The sequence below is a fragment of the Lytechinus pictus genome, unplaced genomic scaffold (genome assembly GCF_037042905.1).
Source record: "Lytechinus pictus isolate F3 Inbred unplaced genomic scaffold, Lp3.0 scaffold_27, whole genome shotgun sequence".
Taxonomy (NCBI): Eukaryota; Metazoa; Echinodermata; class Echinoidea; order Temnopleuroida; family Toxopneustidae; genus Lytechinus; species Lytechinus pictus.
This window is the reverse complement of record NW_026974147.1, coordinates 523,483-543,853: the sequence shown is the minus strand read 5'-3', so window position 1 is coordinate 543,853 and position 20,371 is coordinate 523,483. Positions and strand designations below refer to the sequence as shown.

Sequence of the window (20,371 nt, the reverse complement as noted above, 5' to 3'; positions counted from 1 at the left end):
AAAGGTCATGTTTAGGTCAACGTTAAAGATTTATTCAGGTCAGCATTTAAGTTTACATTCAAGACTCTCTTATGACACATTAACTCTGCAACCGTAAGTCACTTTTAAATCAAACTTGGGTTGTAGATGTACTTAGGAGACCTGCATGTTATGCTGCAGTCGAAGGTCACATGGTAAGGACAAAGGTCATTTTGAGGTCAGTGTTATAGTTTACGTGTAAGACTCTCTTATGAAAAATGTTATTCCATCCCAGTTATTTCACAATGAATGATCTGTTGATACAATTCTGTTGCGTGCAGTCGCAAATCGCGATATTTCTGGTTATTTCCACAAGTGGGCGAGACACAACATCGGTTATGCCTTGTTATCATATAGGGTTATTGAGATATTGTGCAGTGTTTGGTTTATAGACAATTTGAATTGAGATTAGGCTTCCTGCTTCAGTTCACAGATCAATCAAAGCCATGATTAGCAGTCTTTTTTCAATCAGTTTTGTGTTTATTTCATTCCAAATTCTCAAAATGGTAGAATAGTGTGTTAGGTCTCTCTGTCTCTCAATGCACAATGTTGAAATTTATGGTGCATTGAATGAAAGTGATGATTCACTTTTTGAAATTCTTATGTTGGTCTGTCTCCTCTCATCTTTCCATCCCTAGATGTATTAAGCTTGTATGTGAGGTTCATTCATTTAAAATTTTAATGACAGATAATCTCTCTATATATTATGAAAAACAACTAATAGTTGTGGTAAACCAACTTTGAGTTCAGAAATAATGAAAGAAATCAAGAGAGTATGATTTTATGGTATGTTAAATTATTTTCACTGCACATCTTTTAATAGTTTGTGGCTCATATCACTTAGCAGTAATGATCATTTGACTGATTTTTACAATATTGATAGCATTGATCAGAATTGTTTTAGAATCATTTGTGAAAATCCACCCCATGATTAATTGCTTAGCTTGATGTAATTAAGCCCAGGACAATCTTTGTAGTGTTGATAATTCTTTCTCTTTCAAAAGCAAACAGTGACCTGTCTCTCAAACTATCGTATGTTACTGTTGTAAAAGAGCTTGTCATAGTTCTGAGCTTTCTTCAAAAGCAAAAAAATAACTAAATAATAAGTAATATATATTCCATAGATAATTTATTTGTCACAGTTACATGTATAGGCATAGAAAATAGAAAAGATACTGGCTGTCTGGCTAGCATTCACTGCACTGCACTATTAAAAGTAGAAAAGTTGTAGATTTTGCACAATTTTTCATGTTTATTTAATTATTTGTGTATTCATATTTCTCCTAATATATTAGCAATCTACAATGGCTGTCTGCTTACAGCAAAACCATTATACATTGGATTGAAATATATGTTGATTAATTTTACAGGGATCTAGAAAAAAAAAGAGAGATGTCCAGAGAAACATACTTACTCATGCTTTCTCCAGTTTCAGTTGTCATATTTTTTTGCTGTGAAATTATTTGTTTATTTCAAAACTGTATCTGTTCATTTTCCCCCCAAAACTCTCTACTCTCTCTGTTTCCTACATTGCTCTTTTTTCTACCTTTCTCTCTCCTGTTCTCTTCTCTTCTATTTTTTGTGACACAGCCCAAATATGTTCACAATCGTTCTATGTCCCTTTCTGAGTCGGAGCTGCAGTATTGGCAAAAGGTATAGAAGGCATATGTTGCATTATGTTCCCCATGAATAGCCCCACCCACATTGCCCTGTCACCATAGCAATCACCTTGCTTAGCCACGCCCTTCTTCACGTTTGCTTGAGATGTTGTATAGTTGTTTTTCGAATTCCTGTTTTAACATTTGTGTAATATATATGCAACAATTTTCCAATTTTGTTAGATTGATTGATATTTACATGAGATCATTTTATCTTCAAATTTTGCATACGACATTAACATTCTCCAATTTTGTTGTTTCCATAGCAATAAGTCAGTTATAGTTGTCACAGATTCAACAAATTAATGTATCAACAATAGGTTTCCTAAGTCTGCGCAGTGCCCCTTGTCAGCGATTTACGCTTGTAAGCACTCACGCGTATCTGCGCCATTCTAGTTAAAGAAGATATGCAACAAACACAAACTTTACACATGCAATACATAGACAGATACATGTATTCATTAAAAAAGCCAACTTAAAATGGTGGAAAAATAATGAATTTGGGGCATTTCATGTGACGGCCTCAAAATGCAGCCTTTCTCACCAAAATCCCTGAATCATGTGCAAAGTGAATGGGCCACCATCTTTTTGTTCAATCTGAAAATGACTGGCGGAGGTTTTTCCCAAGAAAATCATGTATTTCTTTCAAATTTTTTAATGAAAATTTGGCACACTTACTCATAAGAGTATAAGGAACATTATCAATTGAATTTTTTTGTGAAATAGAAATAAAAATTATGATTAATCTTATTTTGAATTGTAAAGGTGTGCAGATATGGGGCCCCCTTCATACACGTATATGAAAATAATGACATCCAGTACATCAATATTTCAACAATTTAAGAGTTTGTCAACAAAGTTAATGTGGTATACTGTAGGTCATCATGGTATCCTTCCCTTCAATGTATCTCACCCTTCATTGCATGGATCCTATGGTTGCATGAATGTTTGTGGTTTATTCTCTACCAAGTCTGAAGTATAATTCACTCATCTATATATAAAATCAGGCTTATCCAAATCAGATTTGATTGTATCTGGAAGATAGGTGAATTGAAAATATAGGCCTACATCTAATGCATTTTAGATTTTACTTTTTTTCTTTTTGTATAGTTTTAAGAGCTCAAACTGATTCAAGATTAAATGTGATATTCTTCATAAATGTTAGTAAAGGGAATGAAATTCTATATTTGAGTTGCACTTACCCCCCCTGTCCTTTGATTAACTTAGATGCGTCATTCAGATAATATTTGACAAAACTCACCATCTTTTTTCATATCGTTAAGACATGCTTCAACAAAAAATATAGACCAAAGTTGACTGCTGGAACATCACAATGATTTCAATATCAGTTCCATGGTATTGCGAAACTTTGAACAAAATTTATTTTGCACAAACTTTTTTATCATATGTAACTGATTACTCTTTATTTTTGTCTCACCTGCATAGCAGAGTGAGACTATAGGCGCTGCTTTTCCGACGGCGGCGGCGGCGTCAACACCAAATTTTAACCGAAGGTTAAGTTTTTTAAATGACAACATAACTTAGAAAGTATATAATAATAATATAGGGTATTTATATTGCGCACATATCCACCTTGTTAGGTGCTATATGGACCTAGTTCATGAAGCTGGGCCATAAGGTTAATCAAGTATTACTGAACATCCTGCCTGAGTTTCATGTCACATGACCAAGGTCAAAGGTCATTTTGGGTCAATGAACTTAGACCATGTTGGGGGAATCAACATCAAAATCTTAACCTAAGGTTAAGTTTTTGAAATATCATCATAACTTAGAAAATGTATGGACCTAGTTCATGAAACTTGGACATAAGGTTAATCAAGTATCACTGAACATCCTGCACGAGTTTCACGTCACATGACCAAGGTCAAAGGTCATTTAGCGTCAATGAACTTTGGCCGAATTGGGGGTATCTGTTGAATTACCATCATAACTTTGAAAGTTTATGGATCTGATTCATGAAACTTAGACATAATAGTAATCAAGTATCACTGAACATCGTGTGCGAGTTTCAGGTCACATGTTCAAGGTCAAAGGTCATGTAAGGTCTATGAACTTTGGCCATGTTGGGGGTATTTGTTGAATTACCATCATATCTCTGTAAGTGTATTGGTCTAGTTCATAAAACGTGTACATAAGAGTAACCAAGTATCACTGAACATCTTGCACGAGTTATAGTAGTTTTCAAAGTCAGCACTGCTGCTATATTTAATCGCGTGATGCAGGTGAGACCGCCAGAGGCATTCCACTTGTTTTGTAGTCTGGCTGCTGATAACATGCCTGAGTAATATCACCTCATAATACTATTTTCAAGGTTACTGATCTTTCTGCAGCCTTAAATGAACGGTCTAAGCAATATTTGTTTTTGCCTCCATTTTTCTCTCGCTTGCATACATGTAGCAGAGCGAGACTATAGGCGCCGCTTTCTGACGGCGACGGCAGCAGCGTCAACATCAAATCTTAACCTAAGGTTAAGTTTTTGAAATGACATCATAACTTAGAAAGAATATGTACCTAGTCCATGAAACTTGGAAATAAACTTGGAAACATCCTGCCTTGGTTTCAGGTCACAGGACCAAGGTCAAAGGTAATTTAGGGTCAATGAACTTAGACCATGTTGGGGGAATCAATATCAAAATCTTAAACCAAGGTTAAGTTTTTGAAATGTCATCATAACTTAGACAGTATATGAACCTAGTTCATGAAACTTAGACATAAGGGTTATCAAGTATTACTGAACATATTGCGTGAGTTTTAGGTCATATGACCAAGGTCAAAGGTCATTTAGGGTCAATGAATTTTGGGCATGTTAGAGGTATTTGTTGAATATCCATTGTAACTTTTAATTTTTATGGAGCTAGTTCATAAAACTTAGACATAAGAGTAATGATTGTTTTGCACACATCTTAGATCACATGATCATGGTCAAAGGTCATATTTGGTCAATGGATATAGTATTTTGTTATCATATGAATGTCTTCTTTTTTGAATAATTAATTTTTCAAAGTTTTTAAAGTCAGCACTGCTGCTATATCAAATCGCGTAATGCAGGCGAGACTGCCAGAGGCATTCTACTTGTTTTGTTTTGCATCCTTATTTTGGTCTGTTGTATCTGTGGAGTGTACCATCGGATCATGCATTTACTATCGCTCTCTTTTATGGATTCATGTTTCTTAAATACAAGGGTTAGAATGTTTCCATTTTCCTGTGATAATATTACAATATCAATTATCAAAATATTTTAATGTTGATCAATATGTGCCTCTTTCATTCATTCATTCACATACACAGTTCTATTTTCAAAGAAATCCAACCCTTTTCTTACCAGAAATGATAATGATAGTGTGATGAAAAATAATCCGGAATATAAAAGCTTAAACCATAGATTATGCTTATGCTATTGAGATGCTATGGTTAAAATATTGAAAGAAATTATGTTGCACTCATATAAGTGTTCCAATTTCTGTGAAATTCATTGCCTTTATTTTGTTTGGGGAAAGTGTTAAAAATTTGAAAATGATCCCTTCAAGATAACAAGTAATTTTTCATCATTCTATATGAATTTATATCCATTCTTTGAATTAATTTGTCATTGATCGGATTGTGTGTTTTTATTTATTCTGAATGCAGAAGAAAACATTGTCTACTTCATCTATTTATTTATTTTTACTAATATTTATTTATAATCACAGTGTATTATACTCTGAATTACAGCATGATCGTATGTCTTGGAAATGTTTGTCACTTGTACTTGTAATTTTCTGGTATTACTATACCTAGATCTAATTTGGTTTGCATCATGATTTATGAATGTTTTCATTATTTTGTTGGTATAGTCTAATGATATTACTAAATAACTAAATAATGTTGCATTATTTATCATCTAACATATTAACAGTTAAATGACACATGACTACATTGTGTTATATACCATTTTATTTTTATTGACTAAAAAGAAACCACCCATAAATTGTCTAAATATTTTGTTTCCTGAGTGCTTTGAATTCATTTGTAATGTGTGTTCTGATGAGGATATATGCATTGATATAATACTGCTAGGTTAGTATTACATTTATTTGCCAGATATTTAGAATGAATTACATGTGTCTCTTCATGTCAGAAACATTCAATATGAAAGAAATGCAAGAAAGAAAATTCAACAATATTGAGGTATTTTAAAATATATTTGATCAATTTTCTCATCTTGTTGTCATGCAACTTGTGTCTGATTTTGATGTGGCCATGGATGTGATGAATCAGATATTGGGTCAGATGCACAAAAAGTAGCAATTTCTTACTGACTGCTAGCATTTCCTTGATGATTAAGCTATTGCTAAAAAGAGTATGTATAAAGCAAACATTTAGCTTATGCTTTTAAGCACTTGCTTTGGTTTTTTCAAGCTCTTTGAGAGCAGCTTGAGTGTTTGCTTGATCAGGGCGTTCTTGTTTTTTAATCACCTGAGAGAGAACCCCAAGGTGTACCGTAGCCTACATGTACATGTTTTTTTCCTAATACAGTGCAAATCAAATGCCAAATATATAAATTTATCAAAAAGGAGCAAGTTCATTTGACACCATGTCTGAGGAAAATATGTTATATGAAAGAAGAGGTAATTTGCACTCCCACACCTTGGCGTTCGAGTCCTGCCTTTTCTGTGAGTCGTGTTCGCACCAGCATGACGTCGCTATTTATTTATGCATATGAAATAAAGCAATTGCTGAATCATGATCTTTTGCTTGAAGCAATTGCTACTTTTTATGAATCTGACCCATTATCTTGAGATTCATTGGCTTGAATTTATATCTTTTAACAAAAGCAGACGAACATGTAAACAACTTGAACTTTTTTTAATATATGTGCTTAACTCCCAATTGCTTGAGGTACAAATTTGCATTAACCATTCTAGGTTAAAGCATGATTTTGGATCTAATTTTGTGACTTTGAGTGCAATATTTCTTAACATCTTTGTTGAACATTTAGATATGTATTTAGTTGTGTATAATTATTTGTATTTCAGAGCGAGGTCATCTGGGAACCTAGAACACTCAATTTCAAGGTTTTATTTCTAATATTCTTTTTGTCATCATTTAATCCAAGAAAGAAATCTTTTTTTCATCTTTGAGCTGCTGTTATTCTTCATTTTAGAATTATTTTGATCTTGAGGTTATAAAATAGCATGTATTATCATCCATCACTAAGCCTGGTTTTACAGGCATGCAAACATGGTTTTCAAAAAGTAAAAATACGAACAGAAAAAAGCATATTATTGAATTATAACCTAAAACTTTAACCTAAAAAACAACACATACTGTACATTATTAAACTGTGCATATTAACATTGATAAAATGGCAATGTTCATATTTAGAACTCTCTACCTTCCACAATCATCAAAGAATAAACTTGTTGTCAATTATTATGTTTGCTTGTTTGTTAAAACTAGTGTCTTCCATGCCTCCCATTCAAGGGAAATCAATGGTTATCAGAACAAATATGTTACTTGTAAATCTCTCAAATAATTATTCTTGAAGCAACATGCAAAAAGAGTATATATAAAAAATAAAATTGCAATAACTCACTTCTGTAATAGCCATTGCATTGCTCCAATATTTTACAATTTTCTTTTTGTTTTCCTTCAAAATCTTGAATGCATATCAATTTGACATTCAATTCATGCCCTCATTTGCTTTTAATGTGTGAGTATTATCTTATAGTGTTAAGCATTGTAATTTGTATCCATGTGTGTCTCAGGAATTGATTTCATCAAAACATACCTGTTTGTGTACTGTCTTGTTTATCTTCAATTTCTTAATCAAATACCCTGTATTACGAAGAACCATATGTATTTTTGTAACCTCTCATAATGAATTTACATTCATGAATGTTCATATCATTTTGTTATCTGATAGATCTTGTTTTCATGTCTATAAATATGATACAGTGTCTGGCCTGAATTCATGAAAGTTGGCTGACTCTTGTCACTTGACATCATAAGTTAAATGCAGTTCAGGAAAGTGGGTTAAAAAGCATGACTGAGCATGTGATTTAATGCAGTATTTGATATCAAGTGACAAGATTTAATCCATGGGTTAACCACTTTCATGAAATACAGATTTAATATTTAGGGCCTGTATTCCATAAGCGAGATAAGCATGCTTAAGTAAAAAATATAAGCGCTTTGTCTTATTTTTTGTCAAAGACAAAATTCTTAGCCAAGACGCATATTCCACTAAGCATCGACTAAGAATTTTGTCTTAGAATTGGGCAAAAAGTTTTTGCGTGTCTTTTTTTTTTTGCTTTAACATGTAAAATGCACAGAATTTTTACCGCGGGGCAGCTGTTGCATTCGTGACAAAAGTTGCGCAACCTTGCAATTTTCTTAAGACGTCATAGAATCTGAGATTTGGCTTAGCCATAGGTCTGACTGTAATAAATGTCGTAAAGTGTATAGAATATCGTTAGGGAAGATTTCTTAGACAAGTAAAATTCTATTAAAGACAAATTGCTCAAACTTAAGCCAAAAGCTTATCTCATTTATGGAATACAGGCCCAGGTGTTTGCCAATGTGAATTTGTCTCATCTTTATGAATTTGGGTGTGTGAAAGTATTCATTTTTGAAATATATACCACCTAATTATATTCAGCTTTTTTCATAAAGCAGTTAGTAGTGTTACAAACAACTTCATGTGGAGTGGAATATGAAATTTTCAAAATATAATCCAATATGTATTTAGTAAGAAATTTCCAAATCATGATTGTATTTCATATGATTTGATTTAGACCATAGCAACAATTTTACTTGAGTCTGAAAAGTGTTGTACAGTAAAAATGTTATTGATAATGACAAGTATGGACTATATATTTCAACTTTGGCTTATGAATCACACTCCAGTTGCTCATAAGGTTGTGTGTAACCTAATAAAAGCTTTATAAGAAAGCCCGCCCCCCTCGAGTCTATTCTATTTCTACAAGATTTTTAAAGAGTGTAAAATTCAGTTCAAAATACAGTCAGGAAGAATGATTATGGGCATCCATGGAAATAATTGTATCCCCCTTTACCCATTACTCCCAAAGTAATTTGCTTGTGTGATTTTATGATTTAGTATAAAGCAGAGGGATGAGAATTGTAATGTTGACAATGGATGTACATGTTTTACAGACAGTGTTTCAGTGGTTACCTGGGTTGACATTAGGCCATTTCATTGGCTGACATTAAATTCTATCATTTATTATCATGTTTTTTAAAGGTCAAGTCCAACCCAGGAAAATGCTGAAATTAATAGATAGAGAAAAATCAAACTAGCATAGTGCTGACAATTCATCAAAATCGGATGTAAAATAAGAAAGTTATGACATTTTAAAGTTCCGCTTATTTTTCACAAAACAGTGATATGCACAACTAGGTGAGTCTGTTGATGATGTCCATCACTCTTTCTTTTGTTTTATTGTTTGAATTATACAATATTTCATTTTTTTATAGATTTGACAATAAGGACCAACTTTACTGAACCATATAGTATTAAACAATGCTAATTCCACATGTTCAGGAATTAATCGTTGTATCACTTGACAATGAGGAGAAAATCAGAATATATCATATAATAAAATATAAAAGAAATAGTGAGTGGATGACGTCATAGTCTCCTCATTTGCATACCAGCCAGGATGTGCATATAACTGTTTTGTGAAATTAAGCGAAACTTAAAAATGTCATACCTTTCTTATTTTACATCTGATTTTGATGAAAATTTTCAGTGTTATGCTTGTTGGATTCTCTTTTTATTCAAATCAACTTTTTGTTGGGGTGGACTTGTCCTGTAAACATAACTCAGATGTGTTATATTGAAGTTTGATATCCAGACTCTCCCTCTTTACTCTAAAGATGAAATTCTCTTCATCTTTATTTATGAATGTGAATATGAATGCACTGTCTTTAACATTTTTATTACCTGAACATTTACAATAGTAAATGTTCAGGTATGAAATGTCCTTTAAGAATGATGTATACTGAATGCATGTGTAGTGTACATTTATTCACATTTGAATGAATTAATCCCAGAATGTCTTCTCTGATGCTATACAATCAGATGTACTAACACCAGACTGATCAAAGCAATTATATCATTTCCAGTGAATATATGTACTACTGGACGGTTTGGGACATAAATCTAGCATCACACTCTATCATATTTGGCTTGCATTATGGTGTTTATTATAGGAATTGAGACATAGGCAGACATACATGTACCCAATAAGAAGTCATGTTAGTTCGATAGATTGAAGGCTCGCAATTGGGCTTCTTTGGTTTGATTCTCACATAGTTTACTAATACCCTTTATAAAGACTTCTTACAAGGTCCATCAAAAAGGACCATCAGTCCTCTGTGTTGCTTCCTTCAAAGAATTAGGCAAAGTGCTATGACAAACATGCTCTCTACAAACTTGCTAGTTTGAAGATTATCTGAGAGCAAAGTTGGCTTTGAGAGCAAAGTTGGCTCAGTCGGTAAAGTGTCTGCCTGTCGAACCAAAGATTGTGGGTTCGAGTCCACCCCGGGCGGATGACTGAAGCCAGTGCATTGTGAGTAAACATCTCTCCCCTGTTTCATAGATGCAGGCTATGTTACAGTGGAAAACATTCTGTCCCTCGAATAGGACTTTGAATGGAGGCCTGTGTAGAGGAGAGTCAACACCTTAAGAACCCACTGCACTATTCAATTAAGAGTAGGGGGAAACCCTGGTGCAGTGGTTCACCTGTATTCCCCCAGTCAATTACTTGTTTATCAGGAGGAGAGACCTGCAGGTCACAGTTCTGTGTGCGCGCCCTTCTTGGCTACCCAGATTGGCTGCCTCCTCCAAAAAGTGTCTTTGACAGATATATGGTGCTATACAAATGCTGTGCGTCATCATTCATTGCTAAGGAGTAATTTTGCTTCACTTTGTGCATAATTTTCCTCTCCTAGGCTCATCACAGGTCCAGCTCTTTTGACCCTCAAATCATTCATAACAATCTAGGAATGATAACTAGAAATAGTTTTCTTCAACTTAAACTTGAGAAATAAGCATAGTAATAAGTAAACATAAGAAACATAAAATTAAATAAAATTTGAGCATTTTTGGGTTCCCATAAGATAGCCCAGAGTTAGACCATGGCTGCATCATGCTATGTCTCTGCAGCTCGCAAATCATTTATTTTATACAAGCGGCATCTGCGAGCTAGTACTGTATAAACTTTTATTTTCGCCTACAGAATTTTTCTTGAATTTCAGGGGTCCCAACATTTTCACAGGTTCTTGAATTCACGATCAGAAGATGTATCAAACACTTCCACAGCATTACGGAGAAGCAAACATAGCGCAAAACATGTGCAATAATTATGCTCCACAAAACCCCCATACTGACGTGTTTTATACATAAATAAGTCCCTATAAAAAACAGTTACAAAGTGTGAAGAAAGTGGCTTTAATTTCCCTTTTTTGGTACCTTTAGATCTGAAGATTCATCATTTTACAGTTTGATCTGTAAGTGTAATCTTTGGAAGTTGTGTTTTGTTAGATTCATTTTTTTAAAAGTTGGTTTCAGTGCAAAAATGTTGAATTTTGTGAACAAAATCTTACATTTTCAAAATTTCTGGTCATTTGACTTATGAATATAAATGAGTATGCAAATAGCTGCCAGTGTACAGAGTCAATCAGATGACAATAAAATCAAATTATTTTTTGAAAAATACATTGTAATTTAAAAGTGAGTGAATTCGTATTGATTAAAATATGTTAGGAAATAATTTAGGCTTTGATTTTGTTTGTAGAATTCTAGCTAACTTTATGAATTATTAACTAGTTTTTCAACCTTATTTTTTGTACATATATAGGTGCTTACATGTATCTCAATATTTCACCACACAGGATGTTTGCTATTGGGGACATTGGCACCAAATGCTAAATGTGTCAATATTTTCGCGCATGTTTAAATTTGCGGGCGATCAGCAATTCGCAAACCGCTTATATACATGTAGTAATCCACATGATAAAGTGACTGCAACATTGAAATCTAGTATTCAGTGCTATACTTACCAAAACCATGTTTATTGTTAAGTAATAAATAATATTCTCACCATTATTTTATGGTGCATTGTTGGGTATGGTTGACTATAGATAACACAGCAGTATAGATGTGAGCCTACCATATGAAATGTTTGGTGATTGCCTCATCTTCTTTTTGACTTATCATCTGTATCATCTTTTCCCTGAATGTCAAACATTGATACACCTTAGGCTTGCGTCCAAGAATAGAAACCCACATGTATGGAAAGCTGAATGGGACATATACATGTATTTGGATTAGGAGATGTTCTATCTATTTTCATTTTCACAATGAACAATAAAAACTAGATTGGAATGAAATTTCATGACTCGTGTATTTAAGCATGATGAGACTAGAGTTATATAACTCAAAGCATAGTGATTAGTCTGAGATGATTGATTGTATAAACTCAATCATGATTATCAATTTGACCCTTGTGTTACTGGATCCTGGGAAACAACTTAATGATTTGATGATCAATACAAGTGATATAGCTTGTATGATTATGATGATCAATTCAATTTTAGATAAAAATCAATACTGTTATGGATTGCTAAGCTATTACTTGGTGACGCTGGCATTTTAAAAATGTTATAAATAATTCAGAGACATGATCTTTGTGAGAAGGCATTGAGTGCCATTGAGTGAATGCATTTCTAGTACCTTGGATAGGACTGCAAACATACAGTCCTTAGACAAACAATTTTCAAAGTCAATGGTTGTGACATCCTATAGGGTTGTTTTCAATCTTGAATTCTAGAAAGGGATTCATCCTTAGTTAAAATCAATTGTAGCCAAAATAAAACAATTTCAAAGTTTTGATTGGGATGTAGACTTTGATTACCAGCAGTTACATAAAACTAAACATTATAAACTAAAATGAAAGAAAGCAGAGTAATCTGCTGTAATAACAATAATTTTTTCCTTTATTTCAGCCAATAACAAAGGAGAAGGAAACAGCGGAGGTGAGACCGATCCGATGCGAGCCAAGTCCACCCATGTCACCAAGATCACAACAGCTTGAGAAGATGGCTGCAGCTATAGCCGCTCAAGCTAGTCAAAATGAACAAAGAAGGTAATTTTTAGCTTTCTGATCATACATCAATAATGCAATACACTGTACTATTAGCACTTTCCAAAACCCTTTACCTGTATACCTTCAAACACTGCATTATTGCATTTTATTTAATGAGGCATCTATTAAAGGGGAAGTTTACTCTGGCAATAAATTGGATTTGGTAAAAGCAGATGAATATAATAGTCAAGGTGTGATGAAAATCCAGAATAAGAGAGGTATGGGTTTTAAAAGTTTTTAATATGTGGCATCATATGAGAGCAGCTCGCCCATATATCATGTAATTTATTTTCCATGAATTCTATTTGTTAATGGAACTTGATGAATAAAAATATTTTTCTTAAAGATGGGGGTATGAAATTAAGTATTTGAGTATATATCCAGCTCAAAAATTAAATCACTTTCATTTTTTCAGTTATTGAATATACTGACACTTTTAGATTCCATATACTATGCTTCTCTGGTGAGAATTATTGTTACTATTATTTTAAATATTATTTTATTCAACCTTTCATATACATTGCGAATATAAGTAACAAACAAGTCAATGGGAAGAACAATTACTGTATCATTTTGCATGGTAAAGAAAATAAGACCTGGATGAGAGTTGGAGAGGCTGCCTGGGTATTGGGTATGGAAAAGGTTAAACTCAATATCTATAACCCGCAGGTCTTCCTTCCCAAAACTTCCCAAACTCAATCCAGGTCAGAAAAAGAAAATGAAAATGAAGATATTTAAAAGTAAAAATGATACTGCAAAGATGTAAAGCAATTGTCAAACATGTGAGTTAGTCACTTCAAGCAAATCCCCATAATACCTCCCCAATCACATCATTACCTACATGTATCTACAAGCTAAACAAACATTCAGCAATCATAAATTTAGAAAAATATCCTTATATATACTGATCTAACATAAATAATGAGATCAATTAAACAATAATAATAATAATATATATTATTAATAATAATAGGGTATTTATATTGCGCACATATCCACCTTGTAAGGTGCTCAAGGCGCTCCTATATTACCCGGCTAAGCTAGGCGTTCATAGCGCACACAGCTTTTTAAGGAATTACTTCCTACTGGTACCCATTTACCTCACCTGGGTTGAGTGCAGCACATTGTGGATCAGTTTCTTGCCGAAGGAAATTACGCCATGGCTGGGATTCGAACCCACGACCCTCTGTTTCAAAGTCCGAAGACTAATCCACTGGGCCACAACGCTCCACAATAAGATAGTAAGACCATGCCAGAGTGATCAAATAACGTAAGATTGTTAGAAAAAAATAAGCTAACTTTGAAAAATAATATATAATTATTAGTGCTGTTATTGGTAAGAAAATACTCTGTCGATATGTCTCTAAAAATATCTTACAGATATCGATAACTATCGACAAAAGAATATAATCAATACACATTTTTTATGCATCCACTGGGCCACAACGCTCTACTCAATAAACTGAGCGAAATAAAAGAAAAGTCATGAAAATGCATGAAGTTGTAAATTAGATATGTAATTTAAAAAAAAAGATTCACGATGAAGGAGAGTTAGAACTTTAGAGATGTTTCCTGATATAATATGTGAGGGCATACTTTCTCAGATAAATGAAAATCTTCCTTCTACATGTATGTTGTCCTTGTATAACGTTTTCAAAGATAAAAATGGATAGTTGCTTCTTCTCATTCATTCTACATGTATATGTACAAACACCCTTTCACTGCAATGTATTATCACCAGGTTTGTATGTCTTGATTAGTGCTGGTTAATGCCATGACGTATCACTGGTAATAGCCATATTTAGACTTTCAATCAAGTGATCATGGTCATCACTGCACATTTCTAACATGAAAACGTTCGTATAAATTCTGTTTCATTTTGCTTTGCTTACCTATTGTCTTGACATTCTAATGGCGGTTACTATTAGTAAAGTTCATTCACAGATAAAAGCTATGATATAGTAGACCGGCCAAGATGATTTTTTATTCTTTGGACGGCAAAATTTGTTAATGCTTGCTAATACTTGGCATCCCAGCTAATAGTCTTGCAAAAATACCTAGAAATAGCGTACGGCCGGATGCCAAGCGCACTTTTGCGTGAAAGTGTCATTTTTAGCGTAAAATCTGAAAGAATGTCGAAAATCACGCATTGTGATATTTTGACGGATTATCATCATATTTTTTATTATCTTTGATATGGAATTATTTTTATTTGGAGTTTCAAATTATAAGTCTCATAAATATGCATTTTAAATTTGAATATTACACACAAACATATGGCACAGTGAAACATAAAACCGCGATTTTCTCAAAATAAAAGTTTATGAAAACTATCAATAGTTTGAAGTTTTTTACGCAACTTAAATTCTTCGATTTCAATTCGTTTATCCATCAAATGTATAGTAAATGTCCTAATGCCACAAATATTAAACAAATTTTCAAGTAAGATGGAAGATATCTCATTTTATGTAATCCGAAAGGAGACAATGTGCATTTTACCAGGTGCGCATTTTGAAAGAAAAATTGAAAATACCGTACATTATGTACATAATTACATGTAATATACTAAAGTGAGTTTTTAATTACATGTATAAGTACACACTATAAGCTACATGTAGGCGTTCATTAGGACATTTATTATACATTCGATGGATAAACGCATTTAAATCGAAGAATTCAAGTTGCGTAAAAAAAACTTCAAACTATTGATAGTTTTCACAAACTTTCATTTTGAGGAAATCGCGGTTTTATGTTTCACTGTGCCATATGTTTGTGTGTAATATTCAAATTTAAAATGCATATTTATGAGACTTATAATTTGAAACTCCAAATAAAAATAATTCCATATCAAAGATAATAAAAAATATGATGATAATCCGTCATAATATCACAATGCGTGATTTTCGACATTCTTTCAGATTTTACGCTAAAAATGACACTTTCACGCAAAAGTGCGCTTGGCATCCGGCCGTACGATATTCTTGGGTATTTTTGCCAGAATTTTAGCTGGGATGCCAGGCATCAACAAATTTTGCCGTCAAATCCTTATCTAGAGCACTTTTTGATGTTTGGCCGGTCTACTAATACTAGACATGTCTAATTTCATTCACATCAATTTTTGTGTGTATACATGGATGTTGACTGTTCTCAAGTTATTTCATGTATTGTTCTTTAGCAGAAACTCAATGGAAAGTAACAGCACACCCAGCCCCCATAGCAGTGCTAATAGTTCACAAGACTCGCTTAATAAGAATTTACAGAAGAAACAAGCTTCAGGTATAAAGGGCTCCCTCGGTAGGATTTTTGGAAAGAAAGAGAAGCCTGGGAGAAGAGGGAGAGAACATCCTGATAAAGGTAGGTCAAACTATGACCCAGGTCAAAGGTCAAGGAGACTTATATCCTTCATCAACCATCATTGTCAAATATATCATGACCATACTCTCATCATGGTGGTTTTCATAAATGTAGTTTTCATTATCATTGACATTATCACTGTCATTGTTATCAAAATCGCAATCATCTTCATCATCATCATCATCATGACCATTAACTTGGTGGTTTTCATAAATGTGGTCATCATTATCATCATCATTGACATTATCACTGTCATCGTTATCAAAATTGCAATCATCTTCATCATCATCATCATGACCATTAACATGGTGGTTTTCATAAATGTAGTCATCATTATCATCATCATCATCATTGACATTATCACTGTCATCGTTATCAAAATTGCAATCATCATCTTCATCATCATGACCATTAACATGGTGGTTTTCATAAATGTAGTCATCATTATCATCATCATCATCATTGACATTATCACTGTCATCGTTATCAAAATTGCAATCATCATCTTCATCATCATCATGACCATTAACATGGTGGTTTTCATAAATGTAGTCATCATTATCATCATCATCATCATTGACATTATCACTGTCATCGTTATCAAAATTGCAATCATCATCTTCATCATCATCATGACCATTAACATGGTGGTTTTCATAAATGTAGTCATCATTATCATCATCATCATCATTGACATTATCACTGTCATCGTTATCAAAATTGCAATCATCATCTTCATCATCATCATGACCATTAACATGGTGGTTTTCATAAATGTGGTCATCATTATCATCATCATCATCATTGACATTATCACTGTCATCGTTATCAAAATTGCAATCATCACCATCACCACATTTGTAAAATCCCAAAATTAGAATTATCATGCGATTTTGAGATTCTTTAATTGTTTATGAACAGAAATTATATTGCATGTGGTTTTCCAAAGTATTACTTACTTTACTCTGATAATATGTAACAATGAACTACACAGATCTAGATAGACCAGGTAATGGGAGTTTATATAGCTTTGTAACAAGTCCACAATAAAAAACTCAGAGTCATTGTTTGACAAAATATATCCAGAAGGGTTGTGGTGGCAACATAACCTAAAGGTAACATTTGTTTTTCTCTGAATTTCTCTGGCTAATATAGGGTTGCATGACCTCGCCCTCTATTTCCTTTTCTTTCTCTCTATATAATATACTAGTATTTGTTTTGTTTTGTTGTCACTTCTTGAAAAGCAGAGCACCCCTAAAGTGTGTAAGATTTTATGACAGTCATTTGAATTAGAGCATACATATTTTTCTCTCTGTTTCTTAAACCCACTATCCTATCCTATCTTCTATTAGCTTTGCTTTTATGGAGCTTATACCAAGGTATAATAAGGTTACACCCTTTACTAACACTGTGTCAATCCATGCAAACTATCCCTCAGTGTGTCTTTGTTATCAAATTAAACTGCAGTTCTTTGTTCTAATCCATCAGAACTATTGTGAATAATCTTTTTCAAACCCATTCAAACATTTTTAGAGTTAGCTTTTAATGTAATAGAAATATTAATAAACAGCTTATGTAGCATATGTCCATATCGTTTCAGAACAAAAAAGAAATAAACAATATATTGCTGAGATCACTTTGTTAAATTATAATTTTGAATTAGTGAGAATTAAAAGGTGTAAGAATAAACCTTTTTTTTAACTTTCAATTTTCCTGGGACTCTATTTAATGCTTTTCCTGATACATTAACCCTATCTTAACTGGGCTATTTCCCTGTTTGGTGGGTCAATTTGACCCCCCCCCTCAGATTTCAGCGGTTGATTGCGCAATCGCCGCAAAAATTAGCACCCGTGTAGAGCCGGACGTAAACTACAAGACTGTATAGTAAAATTTTCAAAAAAATAATTGCTTATATTTTTTATTATGCAAATAAGCGTATGAAATTTGCCCTAATTTTGTTTTTTGTGTATGTTTTTGCCTTTAACTCACTTTATATAGCTAGTAGCATGCTAATTTTTGGTGAACATATAAATTTTTACATTTCTCACAAAAATCTGCAAAAAAATTGCCGAAAAATAATCAATTTTCCATTTATCTTATTGTTTTTTTAATTCTTTGTTTTTCATTGATTTTTTCAATGAACTTTGCCAGGGACCCTTTTGCGATCATAAATAACATGAAATAAATCCATTTTAGCCAACAAAAGTAAAAATAATCATACATTTATGATTTTGGTTGAAAAACATAATTTGCATTGACTTTGTACATGTAATCATGTTTTTGAGCAATTCTGGGACCGACATGCACTTACAAAATATTGCTTAATTTCGGAATCATGTACCTGGATGTTGCAAATTTGGTCTCAAAAGATGCACAGTACTTGAAAGTAAAAAGTCAGCTAGCGGCGCGGTCAAAAAAATTTGCGCGGCGGCGTAGCCGCAAAATTTGCTGTCCCCAGTTTAATAAGGGTTAATATGGATTTATTCCCAAATTTGTACACAGGATCCATGTGAGTGTATTGTTCAACATTTCTCATCTCAGCATGCTAATAAAAGTGTTTCATAAACTGATAAGATTGTTTCAAAGACAGTTTGATAAAAATGTAAGCTGAGGATTTTCTCCTTTTTACAGGCCCCTGTAATGTGTGTTTGATTAATGTTTACAATAATTTTCAGTCTTGAAAAGTAAAAATGAGAATAGAACTACCAATCAATTTTCCTGGAATTTTATAATCTGGATTACTCTCCTGCCCTTTTCATCTTTAAACTACCAAGTCATAGAATAGTGAACTCTTTGGTATAATTTGAATTAAAAAAACACGTAATATTATTTAACCTTTTCTTCACCTGTGAAGTCTACTTGAAGTACATATACTGTAGCACACCCAGTCATTCTATCTTTAGGTCAGTTACAGTCCTGTATTTGGAACTCTGTTATTAACTACTCTTCTTCATTACAAATCAAAGAGGGCTACTCTGAAAGTCACTGGAGCCATTGTGGCTGTTATGTTTCTGGTTATTTAAGGCTTTTTTTGGGGGGTGGCCATTTTCTCAGGGCCAGATTGTTTGCAGCCACCATTTATTTTTACTTTTTTTTCTGTTTTTGTCAAGAAACATTAATAGAAACTAAGAGTCAAGATAACGAGACATATTTTTTTCAAAAATCACTATGAGATGCATTGCAAATTATTCAATCAAAGTTTTAGGACTAAAGATAGGCACTATATGGACCATATCTACATATGTACACTGTACATGTTGATTATAGAATCATATTACATTCAACGGTTGATTTTTGTTTTGCCACTGCTAGTTATTTACTGCATGCTATTTCATTTATTTCTTTTTCAAATTTTCTGTCATTTGAAAGGATTTGCAGTGATTTGAAGCATATTTCTGAAATGAAATTTCTTGTACAATAGAACAATTTCTTTATGTGAAATGGGGATAGATGTTGATTTAGCTGCAATAAAAGACCTTAAAACATAGTTGAGATTATTATGATGATGATGATGATGATTATAATGAAGATGGTTGTTATGCTGATGATTATGAAAATGGTGATTGTGATGATATTTGTAGTGATAATAGTCAAGTTTTTTATATGATGATAATTATGATAATGTTGATGATGATTGTGATTAGAAGTCCACTGATAGCAGCAGCCAGTCAAAATGCTCTTTAGGAAGTGACAATGATGCACTTTATGTGTAGAACAGAATCCTCTCAGAATTACTTAGAAATGCAACAAAGTGTGCTACATGAATGTAAATTTATCATTTAATGCATTGTTCTCTCAGTCCATATCACAAAACTAAAGAAGGTCAGTAATTGGTGTTAATAGGATATTAAATATGCTGTTGATATAAATCTTATCCTTGGCATTGTTATTTCTTTCAGCCCATTTTCAAGACGATTCATCTTCCCAAGACTCAATGTCAATTGGAGTCGCTGGCCAGAGAGAGCAAGATAGGAGAAAGAAAAAGAAGTAAGTTTTGCAGCCTTTATGACCCCCCCCACCAAAAAAAAAAAGAAGAAGAATAATGATGAAAATAGGTAAATAGTAAATAAATAGATAAATAAATGGATCAATAAATAAATGGATGAATAGATAAATAGATAAATAAATAATGGGAGCAGAAATTGCTGCATCATGTTCATTTGTGCATAT

General features: G+C 33.0%; 1 protein-coding gene across 1 annotated transcript in view; it reads left to right on the top strand.

The window, feature by feature from the left end:
- The window catches only part of LOC129268046 (liprin-alpha-1-like), a 70,729-nt gene that overhangs the window by 27,246 nt on the left and 23,112 nt on the right, over positions 1-20,371 (top strand). Inside the window, exons 13-17 of the mRNA XM_064115322.1 lie at positions 1,609-1,671; positions 6,713-6,751; positions 12,708-12,847; positions 16,023-16,201; positions 20,101-20,188. Of these exons, the coding sequence (XP_063971392.1) occupies positions 1,609-1,671; positions 6,713-6,751; positions 12,708-12,847; positions 16,023-16,201; positions 20,101-20,188 (509 nt within the window). The remainder of the gene's footprint in view (positions 1-1,608; positions 1,672-6,712; positions 6,752-12,707; positions 12,848-16,022; positions 16,202-20,100; positions 20,189-20,371) is intronic.